Source organism: Orcinus orca, chromosome 14 (genome assembly GCF_937001465.1).
Source record: "Orcinus orca chromosome 14, mOrcOrc1.1, whole genome shotgun sequence".
Lineage (NCBI taxonomy): Eukaryota > Metazoa > Chordata > Mammalia > Artiodactyla > Delphinidae > Orcinus > Orcinus orca.
Genome location: NC_064572.1, coordinates 13,253,411 through 13,271,977, shown reverse-complemented (window position 1 = coordinate 13,271,977; position 18,567 = coordinate 13,253,411). Strand labels below are relative to the sequence as shown.

The window sequence follows — 18,567 nt, the reverse complement described above, 5'->3', positions numbered from 1 at the left end:
TTAAGAAAATGGGAATAGGAACATACATATCGATAATTACCTTAAATGTAAATGGATTAAATGCTCCCACCAAAAGACACAGACTGGGGGCTTCCCTGGTGGCGCAGTGGTTGAGAGTCCGCCTGCTGATGCAGGGGACATGGGTTCATGCCCCAGTCCGGGATGATCCCACATGCCACGGAGTGGCTGGGCCCGTGAGCCGTGGCCGCTGAGCCTGTGCATCCAGAGCCTGTGCTCCACAACGGGAGAGGCCAAAGCAGAAAGAGGCCCGCGTACCACAAAAAAAAAAAAAAAAAAGAAAAAAGGGAGAAGACTCAAATCAATAGAATTAGAAATGAAAAAGGAGAAGTAACAACTGACACTGCAGAAATACAAAAGATCATGAGACATTACTACAAGCAACTCTATGCCAATAAAATGGACAACCTGGAAGAAATGGACAACTTCTTAGAAAAGCACAACCTGCCAAGACTGAATCAGGAAGAAACAGAAAATATGAACAGACCAATCACAAGCACTGAAATTGAAACTGTGATTAAAAATCTTCCAGCAAAGAAAAGCCCAGGACCAGATGGCTTCACAGGCGAATTCTATCAAACACTTAGAGAAGAGCTAACACCTATCCTTCTCAAACTCTTCCAAAATATAGCAGAGGGAGGAACACTCCCAAACTCATTCTATGAGGCCACCATCACCCTGATACCAAAACCAGACAAGGATGTCACAAAGAAAGAAAACTACAGGCCAATAACACTGATGAACGCAGATGCAAAAATCCTCAACAAAGTATTAGCAAACAGAATCCAACAGCACATTAAAAGGATCATATACCATGATCAAGTGCGGTTTATTCCAGGAATGCAAGGATTCTTCAATATACGCAAATCAATCAATGTGATACACCATATTAACAAATTGAAGGAGAAAAACCATATGGTCATCTCAATAGATGCAGAGAAAGCTTTCAACAAAATTCAACACCCATTTATGATTAAAAAACCTCCAGAAAATAGGCATAGAGGGAACTTTCCTCAACATAATAAAGGCCATATATGACAAACCCACAGCCAACATCATCCTCAATGGTGAAAAACTGAAACCATTTCCACTGAGATTAGGAACAAGACAAGGTTGCCCACTCTCACCACTCTTATTCAACATAGTTTCGGAAGTTTTAGCCACAGCAATGAAAGAAGAAAAGGAAATAAAAGGAATCCAAATCGGAAAAGAAGAAGTAAAGCTGTCACTGTTTGCAGATGACATGATACTATACATGGAGAATCCTAAAGATGCTACCAGAAAACTACTAGAGCTAATCAATGAATTTGGTAAAGTAGCAGGATACAAAATTAATGCACATAAATCTCTGGCATTCCTATACACTAATGATGAAAAATCTGAAAGTGAAATCAAGAAAACACTCCCATTTCCCATTGCAACAAAAAGAATAAAATATCTAGGAATAAACCTACCTAAGGAGACAAGAGACCTGTATGCAGAAAATTATAAGACACTGATGAAAGAAATTAAGGATGATACAAATAGATGGAGAGTTATACCATGTTGTTGGATACGAAGAATCAACATTGTGAAAATGACTCTAGTACCCAAAGCAATCTACAGATTCAATGCAATACCTATCAAACTACCACTGGCATTTTTCACAGAACTGGAACAAAAAATTTCACAATTTGTATGGAAACACAAAAGATCCCAAATAACCAAAGCAATCTTGAGAATGAAAAACGGAGCTGGAGGAATCAGGCTCCCTGAATTCAGACTATACTACAAAGCTACAGTAATCAAGACAGTATGGTACTGGCACAAAAACAGAAATATAGATCAATGGAACAGGATAGAAAGCCCAGAGATAAACCCACGCACATATGGTCACCTTATCTTTGATAAAGGAGGCAGGAATGTACAGTGGAGAAAGGACAGCCTCTTCAATAAGTGGTGCTGGGAAAACTGGTCAGGTACATGTAAAAGTATGAGATTAGATCACTCCCTAACACCATACACAAAAATAAGCTCCAAATGGATTAAAGACCTAAATGTAAGGCCAGAAACTATCAAACTCTTAGAGGAAAACATAGGCAGAACACTCTATGACATAAATCACAGCAAGAGCCTTTTTGACCCACCTCCTAGAGAAATGGAAATAAAAACAAAAAGAAACAAATGGGACCTAATGAAACTTCAAAGCTTTTGCACAGCAAAGGAAACCATAAACAAGACCAAAAGACAACCCTCAGAATGGGAGGAAATATTTGCAAATGAAACAACTGACAAAGGATTAATCTCCAAAATTTACAAGCAGCTCATGCAGCTCAATAACAAAAAAACAAACAACCCAATCCAAAAATGGGCAGAAGACCTAAATAGACATTTCTCCAAAGAAGATATACAGACTGCCAACAAACACATGAAAGAATGCTCAACATCATTAATCATTAGAGAAATGCAAATCAAAACTACAATGAGATATCATCTCACACCTGTCAGAATGGCCATCATCAAAAAATCTACAAACAATAAATGTTGGAGAGGGTGTGAAGAAAAGGGAACACTCTTGCACTGCTGGTGGGAATGTGAATTGGTACAGCCACTGTGGAGAACAGTATGGAGGTTCCTTAAAAAACTAAAAATAGAACTACCATACGACCCAGCAATCCCACTACTGGGCATATACCCTGAGAAAACCATAACTCAAAAAGAGTCATGTGGGCTTCCCTGGTGGCGCAGTGGTTGAGAGTCCGCCTGCTGATGCAGGGAATACGGGTTCATGCCCCGGTCCGGGAAGATCCCACAGGCCGCAGAGCGGCTGGGCCCGTGAGCCATGGCCGCTGAGCCTGCGCGTCCGGAGCCTGTGCTCCGCAACCGGAGAGGCCACAACAGTGAGAGGCCCGTGTACGGCAAAAATAAAAAAAAAAAGAGTCATGTATCAAAATGTTCATTGCAGCTCTATTTACAATAGCCAGGAGATGGAAACAACCTAAGTGTCCCTCATTGGATGAATGGATAAAGAAGATGTGGCACATATATATAATGGAATATTACTCAGCCATAAAACGAAATGAAATTGAGCTATTTGTAATGAGATGGATGGACCTAGAGTCTGTCATACAGAGTGAAGTCAGAAAGAGAAAGGCAAATACCGTATGCTAACACATATATATGGAATTTAAGAAAAAAAAAATGTCATGAAGAACTTAGGCGTAATACAGGAATAAAGACACAGACCTACTAGAGAATGGACTTGAGGACATGGGGAGGGGGAAGGGTAAGCTGTGACAAAGTGAGAGAGTGACATGGACATATATACACTACCAAACGTAAAACAGATAGCTAGTGGGAAGCAGCCGCATAGCAAAGGGAGATCAGCTCGGTGCTTTGTGACCACACAGAAGGGTGGGATAGGGAGGGTGGGTGGGAGGGAGAGAGAGGGAAGAGATAATGGGAACATATGTATAGGTATAACTGATTCACTTTGTTGTAAAACAATTATACTCCAATAAAGATGTAAAAAAAAAAGAAGAAAATGGAATCAAGGAATTTGCTTTAACTTTAATAATGGCTATTACAATCTCCTCACTACATTAGGGGATGCACCCCAGCCCCCAGCCCAGCCCAGCCCCTTTTTTCTCCTTTAACTCACCTTGGCATTGGCAGTATCAAAAATAGTTTCAATGAGTAAGATATCAACCCCACCATCCAGAAGCCCTTTGGCCTGCTCTTTGTATGCTTCAACGAGTTCATCAAATGCTGCAAAAAACAAACCACACCCAGGACATTAGTCATGGACATCCTCTGAAAGCCCAGGACACGCTGAGTTCAGGCCTGGTGCCAGGTGAACTGACCACTGCTGGTTTATAATACATAATTTAAGGGCAACACCATCTTTTGTAAGAAACATGGCAGTGATGCAAGTTAAACCAGCAAATTGAACACAGATGCTCCTAAGCACTTAGCACACGGGCTCACTTCCCATGTGTGAGCCGAGAATGAGTGGCTGGGTGGAAAGGTGTTTGATTTCTTGAGCCCTGGCTCTTACTTTTAAGATCTTTAATATAGATCTTTCCAGGGATGGTGTTAATCAATTCAGGGATGAGTGTGAGGAACAACAGGAGAAACGTGTCACACTGATCTGGATACAACACCGGTTGCATCACATTCTCTCACACCCTCTAAGGTAAAAGTCTGCGGTCCTGTAGATTTTGCTCCTGCCCTCTGACACCAACTCTGTCAGAGAAGAAACCTGCCTGGGGGGCAATTTCACTCTCAAACACAAAAGTGTCTAATCACTCCTAGATAAAATTTTTGTTAGAAATGTCTACTTCCATCTGAGAGGTCACCCCTCTCCCCATTTGATCTCTCACCCAAGAGAGAAAAGATGCTCATATATTCAATAGAGAAGCCTACTTCATCCTATTCAGCACAAGAGACAGGAAACGTTAGCTCCTCACTGCCACACGTCAGCCCAGAATGAGCAACCCCCGGTGGAAAGTGTGGTATCTGTCACCAAAACCTACAATCCACACTTGCCTGAACTTGCCTTCTACACAGAACTCATTACCACGCGTAGCATCATTACTATTCTGCTCTAATCATTCAATACTTTTTGTTTTTTTGTAGTCTGATGCTTAAGAAATTGCCCTAGATTTCTAGACTTTTCATACACTCTCAATGCAAGTATGCTTACAGATGGTGGTTTACAACGTTTACAATGCTAGCATGCATATATAGCTTAGACTGTTTTCTGATAAATAAAGTGGGAGTCTAGTGGGTTATCCTATAACTGACCAAGGCCTGGTATCTATATTTGCTCAACTTCTCAGTTTAAAGTTTTATTTTGATTGGTTTCATTTCCGCAGCTCATAAAGAAGCCCAAACACAACAACATGCACCTTTGAAAGCAGGCTCAAAATGAGTAATACTAATACTATGACTAATACTAGCTCACTTTTTATCTTAATGTCTACTACATTCCAGGGACTGCTGTAAGCCCTTAAGTCACAATAATCCTTAAGTAGATGCTGGTATTGGCCCCATTTTACAGATTTATAGATTACTGAAACACAGAGGTACTTGCCCAAGGTCAATGATTATATCTCATACTCACTGATGTTCCTGTAATCTGGTCTTTCCACAGATGGGGACACAGAGAGTGTCTTGTTAGTTGGACCCAGAGCTCCTGCCACATACCTCTTAATTCCTTTAGGAAAAGAAAAACAAGTGTGAAATCTCTAAACAGCTCATAAGTTAATACGCTATCAGATTTCCCCTAGAACACAGGTATACAATCCTTTGTCCGTAACTCTGAAATCCAAAAAGCACAAAAGCCCCACTTTTTTCCTTAATTCATTTGACAACAAAACTTGACCTCTCCTAAACTACAAGAGGCTATTTATAGTCTTTACCTCACTTAGTGGACGATTCATAGATTTTACTGCAAACAGATGTTTGATTATGAGGCTGTCCTGGATCCCACTGAGGAAATTATGAAATATAAAGTATGTGCACATGTTACCGCCAAGCCAAAAACTCTGAATTCTCACACATGTGGCTTCAAAGAATTTCAGTTAGCAATCCTTTCCTATCACCATAGCTATGCTTGAACAAATGCTCTCTCTCCCTAATCTTAAGAAACCCTGAAGGTCGTGAACATAGGTTTTGCAAAAGTTCTTCACAGTAGCATTGATCTTGAAATGCTCTCCACTGCTGTACTACAGGGCCTTTGCTGGGGGAAAATATTAAATCACGATTAACAATTATGAAGCCTGAAATTCAAGTATGAAGCAGATCAAATCTCACATTAAAACTCTTTCATGAATGTTTTAATAAGCTTTCCTCTAGGCTAGAGTCTAGGTGCTTCTAAAGGAGCCGGAGATATTGTGTTTCTTACATATGGGAACACAGGGCAGGGCCGCAGTGCTCATCACCTTTGGTGGTTTTAACCAGGTGGTTATGCTTTACCATCTAACTGGAGCAAACTACCCACTAGCTGATAGCCCGGCCTTTGAACAGCTTACAAGCCCCGATATTCTTTATCTTCCCCAAAGCTGAACAATAACATGGGTGTAAGAAAAACGTCCTTGTCTTTCCCTGCTTTAGCTGGTTTGATAGCCTCTGACCTGTGACTTTGTTGGGGCAACAGTCTATGCCCTTCTGATTTCAACATTATCTCTCAGAAACGGAGCTCCTATAAATTGCTTCAGTCTTCATCAGTATGCTGTGTCTAACTTCCCAACAATTTTGCTTTACATCTTCCCTGTTGGCAATAATTTCACGTTTCCAAATCTTAAGGGGCAGGTATTTCTTCCATTCCTTTCCCACCCTCAAAGCCTCCCCTGCAGCTGGTGCCCAAGTGTTCTTATGGCAGCCAGCCAGGAGGCTAGTTACTTCAGGGAGGCACTTTTCAAATCCCAGTAAGACTGATTCTCATGCCACCCTCTTTGTGTGGTACACAGCGCCTTCAAAGACACTAGTGGTATGAAGTAGAAGATGCTCAAAAGACAATCTTTCTTTACCTAAATAAGGCAAAATCACAGGGGTGAGGGAAGCTTTCAAGCGAGAAGATCAAATATCTTAATGATCACCAATGTAACCAAAACAGCTGTGCCTCAATAACCAAAAGACGTACTTCCAAAGGGAGACAAATCATTTTAGCTGTAAATGTACAAGGAAGTCACAGTTCTACCTACAAAGTTAGGATAAAACACCCAGTAGAGTAAACACAGCGTAAACCCTGAGCCCAAGGCCCAAGGAAACAGAGTCAATTCAGAGTGACACTGAATGCTTGACTATGAAACTGCAGAGAAGTAACCTACAAACAAGTACGTGATGGTGTCTGCAGTGCTGCTGTAGGCCAACTGTCGCGAAAGGAAAAGGGGCAGTAAGGACAGTATATTATAGCTGAGGATGTCAAAGGAAACATCTTTGTAAAAAAAAAAAAAAAAAAAAAAAGGAGAAAACTGTTCCTTACCTGTCTGGAGAGTTATCTCCTCAGCTGCTTTTCTGGCCACTCCCACAGAGCACTTGTTCATCCTGTAGGCCTAACACATCAACTGCAAATGTTAGTTTGTCCTTCTTTCCCTCCATAAAATAAGGAATTCATGACCTTCTAAAACACAGTTTTATTCAGTAAGGAAAGGTGGAGTGAATTAGTTTGAGGTCTGAATGAAATCTTAGTCAAAAAGGCCTACCAGCGGCCCCAGCCTTGAGGGCAACAGGAAAGGCAAGAGTCTTTGGGAACTGCTTTTACGGTCTTCCACAGAACCATGAGCCAGCTGGCAAAAAGGGCAATCTCCGGACGTCTGGCATGTCAGAATAAGCTGATGTAGTGAAATATTCTGAGTTAGAAAAAAGCATAGTAATGGAAAAAGCAGGGGCTTCAGAGACAGAAGACCTGGGTTCTAAAACCAGCTCTGTCACTACCTGCCAGGGTGGTTCCCTTAGGAACTCCTCCAGGTCCTGGCTTCCTACACCGTACAATGGTGGGAATCAGTGGGTCTCAAGTTTTTGTAGATTATGAAACTCTTGAGAATTTGGAGAAGGGCCACGAACCCTCTCACTAGGAAATAAAGCAAGCATGCAGAAACATACAAAGTAGTGCCAGCAAGTTTTACCGAAAAACACTCAAGCCCATTCATTTACGTATTGTCTGTTGCTGCTTTTGCACTATAATGCTAGCGTTGAGTAGTTGCAAAAGAGACAGTACTAGCCAACAAAGCTTAAAATATTTACTGTCTGGCCCTTAACGGAAAATGTTTGCCAACTCCTGCCCTCAAATAATTCCCTTGATAACCCACAAGGCAAGTGATTTCACAAAGCCCCATCACCATAAGGGAAAACAGTGTCAGAGAACTCAGAACTATGTGCATGAACACAGAGGCAAGTTCTGGAAAAATCCCACCCAGAAATGGGGACCTCAGCATCTACCATATATTTTCATCATTAACCATTTACAAAACTTGAATATGGAAGCATCCTGTTGACTAAAAAGAAATGAAATCCTTTACCCCACACCCACTAGGATGCTTACTATCAGGAAAAAACAAAAACAAAAACAAAACAAATGCTGGCAAAGATGTGTAAAAACTGGAAACCTTGTACACTATTGGTGGGTATACAAAATGATACAGCCACTGTGGAAAACAGTATGGTGGTTTCGCCAAAAATTAAACATTGAATTAGTGTATAATTCGGCAACTCTACTTCTGGTTATGTATAGATACTCAAAGGAAATGAAAGCAGGGATGAAGAACAGATTATCTGTACACCATGCTCATAGTAACATTGTTCACAGGAGCCAAAAGGTGGAATCAGCCCATGTCCCTCAGCGGATGAATGAATAAACAAAATGTGGCATATCCATACGGTGGAATATTATTCAACCTCGAAAGAGTACGATATTCTGATACATGCTACATCAGTGAACCTTAGGGACATTAAACTAAGTGAAACAAGATAAGTCACAAAAGGACAAAAACTGTATGATCCACTCAGATAAGGTAGCTAGGGGAGTTAAATTCATAGAGACAGAAAGTAGAATGGTGGTTTCTAAGGGCTGAGGTGGAAGGGAAAATTGGGAATTATTGTTTAATGGGTACAGAGTCTAAGTTCTACAAGGTGAAAAGAGTTCCACGGACAGATGGTGGTAATGGTAGCACAACAATGTGAATGTACTTAATGACACTGAGCTGTACACTTAAAATTGGTTAAAATAGTAAATTTTATGTTACATGTATTTTTCCACAATTTTTTAAAGAAAGGAAACCAAATCTGGCCCCCAACTTAAAAAGGCTTCACAGAACTGTGCACATGGCCAATCATTATGCTTTTATTCAAGTCACTGCATAATGAGTATCGTTTTTATTTGATTATTACTTGCCCATAAAGAAAGCAGCTGGAAAATGAATGGGCTGTTGTGTGTATAAGCAGAAGCGATTCTAACCATTTTCCGCATCTGACCACAAATAATAGATAACTAGGCATTAGCTTGACTCTGCAGCTTTGGCTGGTTTTCTCACTAGCAATTACCAATGCAGCAAACGCTCATGAATATCTTAGATACAAGGAAAAATGAAAGCCTTACCAAGTGTTCGAGGCCATAGTCAGCTTGGGCAATAGCAGTGCTGCTAAAAGTATTTGTTTCAATGATATCTGCCCCAGCCAGCAAGTAATCCTGCCACAAGAGAAAGTAATGTCAATGCTATGAATTTTAGAATCCCTGTCCCCCAACAATAAACTAGTCTTTTCCTCACCAAGGCCACCAAACATCTTTTGACCACTTACTAAGTGCAAGGCACTGTACTAGATAGAGGCTGGGGATGCAAAAAGACCTAAGGATTTCACAGAAAGGCCTGTGATATGAACAAATAAACACAGAACTTGAATTCAGACAAAGTTCACTTGTGGTGTGAATTGAGTCAAGTTCATTAAACTCTGAGTTTCAGTTTCCTCATTTGAAAATAGTATAACCCTAACCCTACTTCACCGGGTGGCCAGATGATGGTACAGATCACACACCAAGCTTCTGGCACACGATGGCCAAGGAACATTCCTTCTGTTCCTTTGCCAGCTCTCTGCTTCAGCACAGTGAGAACCCCGCTGAGAAGGGCACTATCTCTGCAGTCTTGATTCTGACCACCGTTGTTTCAGTGCACAGCTCCTGGTCCCTCTGAGCCACATCTGCACCCTTACGAAACCCTGAGGACCTCGGTGCCCTCCGGTTCTCCCTGTTTGAAACATTTCTGCCTTGTTTCACTCTTTGGACACATCTCAACCTCAATCCGATGAAAATTCTGGAATCTCTTGATTTTCCAATAGTGAGTAAGCCCAACCCCACCTAAGCAGATGGACATTGTTTGCAGAAGAGCTGGGAAATGAAAACCAAGATTCACACATTTATAATAAGTCACAAACATCCCAACTATCTATCACTAGGGAAATGACTAAATAAACTATAATATTTCCGTTTTATTACATGCTATGTGGCAGCTAAAAAACAGTGTGCACATATATGTACATACACTAACACAGAAAATCTCCAAAAGTATTGAGAAGAAAAACAAAATTGACTGATATGTAAACCATGACACCATTGTTTAAAACATACATACACACAAATAGTACTGAGTTTTCTACAGACATCTATATGTATACATGTACATACATAATATATACATATACATAAATGCATAACAAATGATCTGGAAAGACATACATCAACTAGTGTAAGTGGTTATCTCTGGGGAAAAAACAGAAATTTGGAGTAGTGGTAAAAAGGGAATTTATTCTTATCTATGGGTTCTGTTTTATAAGAACAAATTAAAATTCAGTTTTTCAACAAAGAGCAAGAAAAACTGAAAACAACCTTAATGCCTAAGAATAAGGTTAGTTAAGTAAATGATGGTATATATGTAGAATAGATTATTATGAAGTTATTAAAACCATGTCTCAGGATATTTAAGGCTCATGGTATTAAGTAAAAAATGCAAATTATAAAATAGTATGAAGCAATAATAATCCCAATTTAATTTTAAAAATCCAAACACAGAAAACTAGACTGAAATATAAATTAAAATATGTGAATGGCAATTATGTCTTGGTATCGATATCACAGGTGGTTTTAATTTTCTCCTTTATGCTTTCTATAGCATCTAGCTAGACATTTTATTTTTGTAACGATGAACACATATTGTCTTTATAATTAGGGAAAAAATATTTCTAAATTCCTAGTTATTATTTTCTCCAATTGTGTGTAGATTTAAAATTTTAAATAATATAAAGTTTAAAAGGTGTTTCTTCTAGCTCTTCACCCTTTCTCTCCACCTTTTTTCCCAGAACAACATCCCACTCATGAGCCCCGGATATGACACCCCTGAGATTCCAAGCCTATTCTCACCAATTTAAAACACATGTGATAAGGGCAAGCTACTTAATTTCTCCTCAGTTTTCCCATGAATCAATAGAAAGCTGTCAAGATTAAAGGAGGTCATTAATGACAAGAAGGCCACAGGCTACCAACAGGTGTTTTAAATATTGGTTCCTGTTGGTCTCAGCCTATCAACAGTGATGGGCTAGGAATGCCTGATGCACTCACATAGGCCCTTACCGCCTGTGCTGAGCCAGGACCGAGCCAATGCCACAGCTACACTGGCGCTACTGGTTCTTATTATGATTGCAAGACTCACCTCAGCAACAACCATCAGGGAACTTTTGGAAAAAAACAAGGTTTATTACTCACAGGCATGCCCGGGCCATACAGTGAGGTAGCTGGGGGAAGGTGGGGGTTGGGCAGGAATGACCGAGAAAACCGGGGGTTCTGCCTTTATTGGGGTCAATGCAGGGGTGCCTAGGGTTTTGTGGGTTCACTCTTTATTGGAGAACTTAAAACCTAAGAGCAGAAATTAGGGCTTAGGAAGGAAAAAGCAGCGTAATTCATCGAGGTTATGAAAATTCCCTTTCTAAAAAGGGAATTTCATGGCTGGAAGAAGCCTGGTTCCTGGTCTGGCTGTTTAGCTAGCAGATGTGTCACACAACTGGCAGGGTGTTAATTGACATGGATGCCTCTGAAACGATGCCTCCGCAACCAAAAGCTTAATGTCAGGCACTTGCATTACAATCAAAAAAGCTTAGTGTCAGACACTTGCACTTCAAATAGGACCTGGCCATTCCATTAAAATTCAGTATCAGGGGATCAGCTCTATGGTCAGTAACTCCACTAGAAATAACTAAGTGTGAAAATAACCCAGTCTTTTTCCCTTCCTCATCCATGAACACGACACGGTCTCTACATCCAGAGAATTCCAGCTAGTCAATATTCCCCCACGAATGGGACGGCTAGGTTACACCTTATGGTATTTACAGTCATTTTTGCTTCATGTCCCTATCTTGGGAAACTTGCTGTTCTATCTACATGCCTATCTAACTCACAGGACAAAGATTCGTTCCCTCAAAAAACATTTACTGGGACTTCCCTGGTGGCGCAGTGGTTAAGAATCCACCTGCCAATGCAGGGGACAAAGGTTTGAGCCCTGGTCCGGAAGATCCCACATGCCGCGGAGCAACTAAGCCCGTGTGCCACAGCTACGGAGCCTGCGCTCTAGAGCCTGCGAGCCACAACTACTGAGCCCGAGCCACAACTACTGAAGCCTGCGCTCCTAGAGCCCGTGCTCCACAGCCAGAGAAGCCACCGCAATGAGAAGCCCGTGCATCGCAACGAAGAGTAGCCCCTGCTTGCTGCAACTAGTGAAAGCCTCCGTGCAGCAACAAAGACCCAACGCAGCCAAAAATAAATAAATAAATAAAATTTATTTTTAAAAAAATTTACTGACTTACTATGTGCAAGATACTGTTTTAGGCAGTAGGGATTCAGTAGTGAAAAGCAGGCCCAAATTCCTGCCCTCAGGAAGCTCATACTCTAGTGATAATCCACTTGAATAAGGACAAAGCCACACATCATGGGCTGGCCTGGGTGTCGGGGGGTTGGGGGAGGGTGGTGATTTTACCAACTGCATAATAAGAACTGATGTTTGTAACCACGCCAAGCAATTCATACCCACGATGGCATTCCCAATCCACAATATACTGGAATTTTATAATGCAATTTGACTACATAGTCTCAGGCCTCGCAGAAAAACTCGTAGAACCAAAACTCTTCAAGGACCAATTTAAAATCTTCCAGCAACTACAATTTCCATCATGACCAAAGGAAAGGCATTCCTACTTCTTCTTCAAATGAAAACTGTTCTGCATCTTATCTAGAACAAAGTCTTGACCACCCAAGAGAAGGGTCCTTTCCACCCTCAATGAATCATTTAATCACTGATTCTTTTGAGTTTTTTTTTCTCTAAGAAGAGTCTGAAAGGCAACAAAAGCAAAAAATAAATAAGTGGGACTATATCAAACTAAAAAGCATCTGCATAGCAAAGGAAACCATCAACAAAATGAAAAGGCAACCTACTGAATGGGAGAAAATATTTGCAAATCATGTGTCTGATAAGGATATCCAAAATAGACAAAGAACTCATACAACACAGTAGCAAAAAACAATCCAAACAATCCAATTCAAAAATGGGCAGAAGACAGGACTTCCCTGGCGGTCCAGTGGTTAAGACACCACACTTCCACTGCAGGGGGTGCAGGTTCGATCCCTGCGCAGGGAACTAAGATCCTACATTCCTTGCAGCACGGCCAAAAAAACAAAATGGGCAGATCTGAATAGACATTTTTCCAAAGAAGACATACAGATGGCCAACAGGTACATGAAAAGATGCTCAACATCACTAATCATCAGGGAAAATGCAAATTAAAACCACACGATATCACCTCTCACCTATCAGAATGCCTATTATCAAAAAGATAAGAAATAACAAGTGTTGGTGGGGAGGTGGAGAAAAGGGAATCCTCTTGCACTGTTGGCAGGAATGTAAATTTGTGCAGCCACTATGGGAAACAGAATGCACGTTCCTCAAAAAATTAAAAATAGAACTACTACATGATCCAGCAGTTCTATTTCTGGGTAATATCCAAAGAAAACAAAAACACTAACTCAAAAAGACAGATGCACCCCCACGTTCACTGCAGCATTATTTACAGTTGCCAACATATGGAGACAATCTATGTGTCCACTGATGGCTGAATAAAGGAAATGTTATATGTATATGCAATGGAATACAACTGAGCTATGAAAAAGAAGGAAGGTGGTTGCCAGAGGTGGAGGGTGGAGGGGAGGGGAAATGGATGGAAGGGGTCAAAAGGTACAAACTTCCAGTTATAAAATAAATAAGTCATGGGGATGTAATGTACAACATGGTGACTATGTTTAATACTACTGTATTGTATATTTGAAAGTTGCTAAGAAAGTAGATCTTAAAAATCCTCATCACAAGGAAAAAAAAATTGCAACTGTGTAGGGTAACGGATGTTAGCTAGACTTACTATGGTGACCGTTTCACAATATATACAAATTTCAAATCATGACATTGTACACCTGAAACCAATGTTATGTTCTTTGTCAATTATGCCTCAATTTTTTTAAAAAAAAGTCTGAAACACCTATAACAATGCCCTTCTCCAAAAGATAAGACTTTCTCACTTCCCTGGTAAATATGTTTGTCCTTCAAATTGAATGCAGACCAGAAAAACAGATTAAATCACCTTATTATCTCTTCTAGTCATAATCCTATGAAATTCCCATGATAACCTATGAAACAATTTAGTCCTACACTTATTTTTAAATTTTAAAAGTCTAGCAATACCCAGTTACTTGCTTCTGATTTCTTTATGTTGGCTAGCCATTTTTATTAATTTATTTATTTTTTGGTCATGCCACACAGCTTGCAGGATCTTAGTTCCCTGACCAAGGCTAGTCATTTTTATTAAAGACAGGAAAATGGCATGAAAGAACACGGGTTTTCAAGTCAGTTATCCTCTGTAACGTCAGGCAAGTTATTTAAACTCTGAGGTGCTCAGTTTCCAAATCTACAAAATGAGAATAACAACTACCTTTCAGTTTTACTTCATCAGGGCTGTTGTGGTGACTTAAATAAGTTAGTGTAGGTAAAAACCCTAATTTGTCCAGGATTTTATGGTTTTTCACTGTCGTTGAAATGCCTCAAAGGCAGAAAACCTGCCCTCCTCATTTCCTTATCTTGAATGCTCAATACGACTTTTATATGGTGCCCAAAACCTGCTTTCTGAATAAGCCACCTCTGTCTGAACAAATCACCCCTTTCTTCCCTCTCCCCCAGAGCACTTGGCCCAGTGGTCTGCCCTCAGGACACCAAAGGCCTTTCGGAATGACAGGATGAAAATATAAGAACCTGGGGATGCTTTACCTTATGGATTTGGTAAATGACATCGGGCTGAGTTATACTTAAAATATCATTGTTGCCTTTCAAGGGCCTGGCGTGATCTTTAAATTCTTGTCCTCGGAAGTCGTCTTCACTCAGCTTGTGCCGCTGGATCATGGTCCCCATCCCTCCATCGAGCACCATAATCCTCTCCCGCAGGATGGCGTCAATCTCATCCTGCAGGGTCTTCTTCATTCCTGCTTTAAAGAAAGTGAAAATCGGACTTTACAAAATGAAAGGGGGAAAACGTGTGTGGAGAGGGAGTGTAGACTAAATTATACTAATTCACAACAGGGAGTAAATGGGGCTCATAAAACATGTGCTTGTAACCTTGAGGCATTTGAAAAATGCTGCCCCAGAATGTTTAAATAACAATGCTTAATGAAATAGGACACTGTACACAGCACAGAATCACTGGTAAAGCACCACACCAAGGTTAAAGTAGGCTCTAGTTGTTCCTGTTTCGAAGATGAGCAAAACAGGCAGCAAAGAGCCCAGTGTTAACAAGGCCAGGCCACCTGCCGGAGAACATCTCTAGGGCTCTCTGTTGGTTCTGTGCATGTGTCCCCTCAATAAGGAGATTTAGCTTGATAATTGAAAGCCATCAATAATTCCAAACTGCCATTTAGACTGTTAACTTTGACGGTCTCTCCCACCTACTGCCAGAACTCACGTAGCCTACACACAGGGTTTTCCTCACCCCTGCTCCACCTCCGGACCGATGGCTGCTTAACACCCTGGAGATTCTCAACTCTCCCTGTGCCCTTGACTTCTCCTAATTCCCGGTCCTCAAAAGCCCCAAGGCCTACTCCTTCCAATCCTACTTTATGGTCTCCAAGAACTACTGGAAAGCCACAAAACCATGCTGTTTGGAGTCACTGAAAATTCCTAACATGGAGCCTCTCGTTTGGTTCACCTTTTCTCGGCGCTCTCAACACTTCCCACACCTGCTGTCCCAAACCTCTGCTTGCTTTTGGCACCAAATCCTTCTCATCCTTTTCACTCACAGGTGATTTCACCTAATCCTGTACAAAAGAGTCTTCTTTGGGGAGCTCCTCAAATTCACCCCCCTCCACCTCAAAATCCTCTTGCAGCTCGGCTCCCTCTGCACCTAAAGAAGAGCACTTGACCAGCTCCACCCACACCTCCCACTGCTCCTCCCTTCCAACTCCGCCCCCCACCCCCCCACCCCCACCAACCCCGGGCAGCTCTAGCTCAACCTGTCTTCTCGCTGTGGCTTCCTCCTCTGCCTCTCTACCACAATTACTCTCCAAAGGCACCCACGACCTTCGAATTCTCAAACACTGGCTCCAATCTTAGACCCAGATTTCAAGGTGTCCACCTGTGACGGCCCCCTAGAATACCCACCTGCCCCTCAATCTATTATCCAAATCCAAACCTGCCAAATTTCCTGTCTGCTCTCCCTGTTTCTGTGAATGGCACCACCCTTCCCAGAAGCCTGACCCGACAACCTCAGTGTCAACTGACTCCTCACTTGCCCTGATAACCAGCATCTACTCAGATCTCAAGCCCTATAGATCTGGCATCCAAAATGCCATTCATGGACTTCCCTGGTGGTCCAGTGGTTAAGACTCCACACTTCCACTACAGAAAGGGGGCATGGGTTTGATCCCTGGTTGGGGAACTAAGATTCCACATGCCAAGTGGCATGGCCAAAAGAACCCCCAAAAACCAAAAAAGCATTCACATTGGGCCCACCTTCCAGCCCCAGTGCCACCCTTTCTTCAAGCCCTTACTACACATCCCAGCCATCACAGATCCTCTCTGAGCTTCAGTTTGCATCCATGAAAACTGAGAATAACAATACCTGCTCATCCTACCTCATGGAGTTGTCTTACAGGTTAAATGGGATCAGATATGCAGATGCTTTGTAAAAAATCAAGTGTCCTACAAAGGTAAGAGATTACGACCACCGGGGTGACTATACCTGGTCACCCTACATTCCAACCCATCCTATGCACCACGACCAGATTCATCTTCCTAAAGTACAAGTTTAAACCAGCTGCTTCCCTTGCTCAAAAACCTTCACCAATCCCTTACTGCCGGGCTTCCCTGGTGGCACAGTGGTTGAGAGTCCACCTGCCAATGCAGGGGACACGGGTTCGTGCCCCGGTCCGGGAAGATCCCACATGCCGCAGAGCGGCTGGGCCCGTGAGCCCTGACCACTGAGCCTGCGCGTCCGGAGCCTGTGCTCCACAACCGGAGAGGTCACAACAGTGAGAGGCCCGCGTACCGCAAAAAAAAAAAAAAAAAAAATCCCTTACTGCCCACCAAAGTTACAAGTTATTCACCACAAATCACAATGACACCCACCTCTGCTGTCAACATGGCCTTCTGTGCTCCCTAAAAGAGGAACAAAGCTGGAATAAAATGCAGCTGGCTCTAAGCTATTTGAGCCTCTTGGAGGAGAAGACTGTGACTACACCAACTGATCGCTGTCCCTAGCAATACCAAGGACAGTACCTGGCACCTAAGTGTTCAGTAACTCTTTCCTTAATTGAGACAGCAAAAAAGTGAGGAAAGATGAGAAAGAAGAGAAGGTCATCTAAAACCCAAACTAGTAATGTATGAAGATTTGTAAGCTGGCATTGGGTGCAAATTTACAAGCCAGCGCTGTCTTACTGTCCAGAGTCTTAGGTACTCAATACAGAAACAGGAGCTAAATGATGGCTACAGAGCTATTTTGACTGATCTACTCCTAATAGGCTTCAGAAAGGTTTGCTCTAGCAACCCGCAAGGCAAATTTGCCAATATCTGGTTTCTTTCCCAAAGGACATTATGCTTATTTCAGGGTTTACTATTCCTTTCCAAAACCAACTCACTGGCTAATTCTGTTTATTGAACTGACAGGTGAAAGAAAACTCTTCCTGAAAAAGGAACAAAGTTAAGATCCAATGATCTGACCAGTAGTACTTCAAGTACTAAAGGAAAAAAATCACTTCCTGGGAATGTGAAGAAAAGCAGGGCTTATTGAGACATGTATAATAGAAAGATTGGTAGGCAATCCGGCAGTGGTCCAGTCATTTCCAGCTAAAGTCAAAAAAGGCAATTCAGGTGTGGCATTAATTTGGACACCCCATGATGTGGTTGTCCTATCAGCTAATAAGCACCCAGAATTTGACATGATTAAGTTAATGGTGACGACAAAAAAAGCCAAGAAATTGGGGTTTTAGTCCTCACTCTCATAAGTAGCTATGGGGTTTTGGACAAGATATGCCCCGCCTTTATCACAGAAAGTGTGATAAGAGAATGAAACAATGTGTTCGAAAGCAAATTTCAGATGTTAACAGCTGGGACTCTCAAATCACACAAGTCATGAAATGAGACATATATCCTTCACATAAACAGCCCGTAAATGTTAATGACTCTTACTATGTCATTATTATTGCATAGCTGATAAAAAGTGGAGCTGGGCTTGAAACTCTAAAGGTTGCTTTCTATATACTACAGTGTCCAGCAGACCATGAAAAAGCATCACATAAGCCTGAAGCTATCAGCTCTGTTCATCTTGGGGCAGGAAGCAGGGATGGCATGTTTACAGGTTTGGAAATGAACATGAATGTGGCAGAGGGAAGACAATACTCGGTGAAAACTTTTAAATGGAGATCCTTTCAGATGGGGAATAAGAAGAGAGAAGATTAAAAACTTTAACCTATATGCTCAACTGAGTTCCTTTTTTCTTAAA

General features: G+C 41.6%; 1 protein-coding gene across 2 annotated transcripts in view; it reads right to left on the bottom strand.

Annotated features, from left to right (window-relative positions):
- Positions 1-18,567, bottom strand: part of MTR (5-methyltetrahydrofolate-homocysteine methyltransferase) — a 94,915-nt gene that overhangs the window by 70,811 nt on the left and 5,537 nt on the right. Inside the window, exons 2-6 of one of the 2 annotated variants that reach the window (XM_033431310.2) lie at positions 14,847-15,061; positions 9,098-9,187; positions 6,986-7,055; positions 5,123-5,215; positions 3,659-3,765 (exon numbers count right to left, since the gene is read on the bottom strand). In XM_033431310.2, coding sequence (XP_033287201.2) covers positions 3,659-3,765; positions 5,123-5,215; positions 6,986-7,055; positions 9,098-9,187; positions 14,847-15,061 — 575 coding nt within the window. The remainder of the gene's footprint in view (positions 1-3,658; positions 3,766-5,122; positions 5,216-6,985; positions 7,056-9,097; positions 9,188-14,846; positions 15,062-18,567) is intronic. The other variant, XM_033431309.2, reaches the window with a different exon arrangement.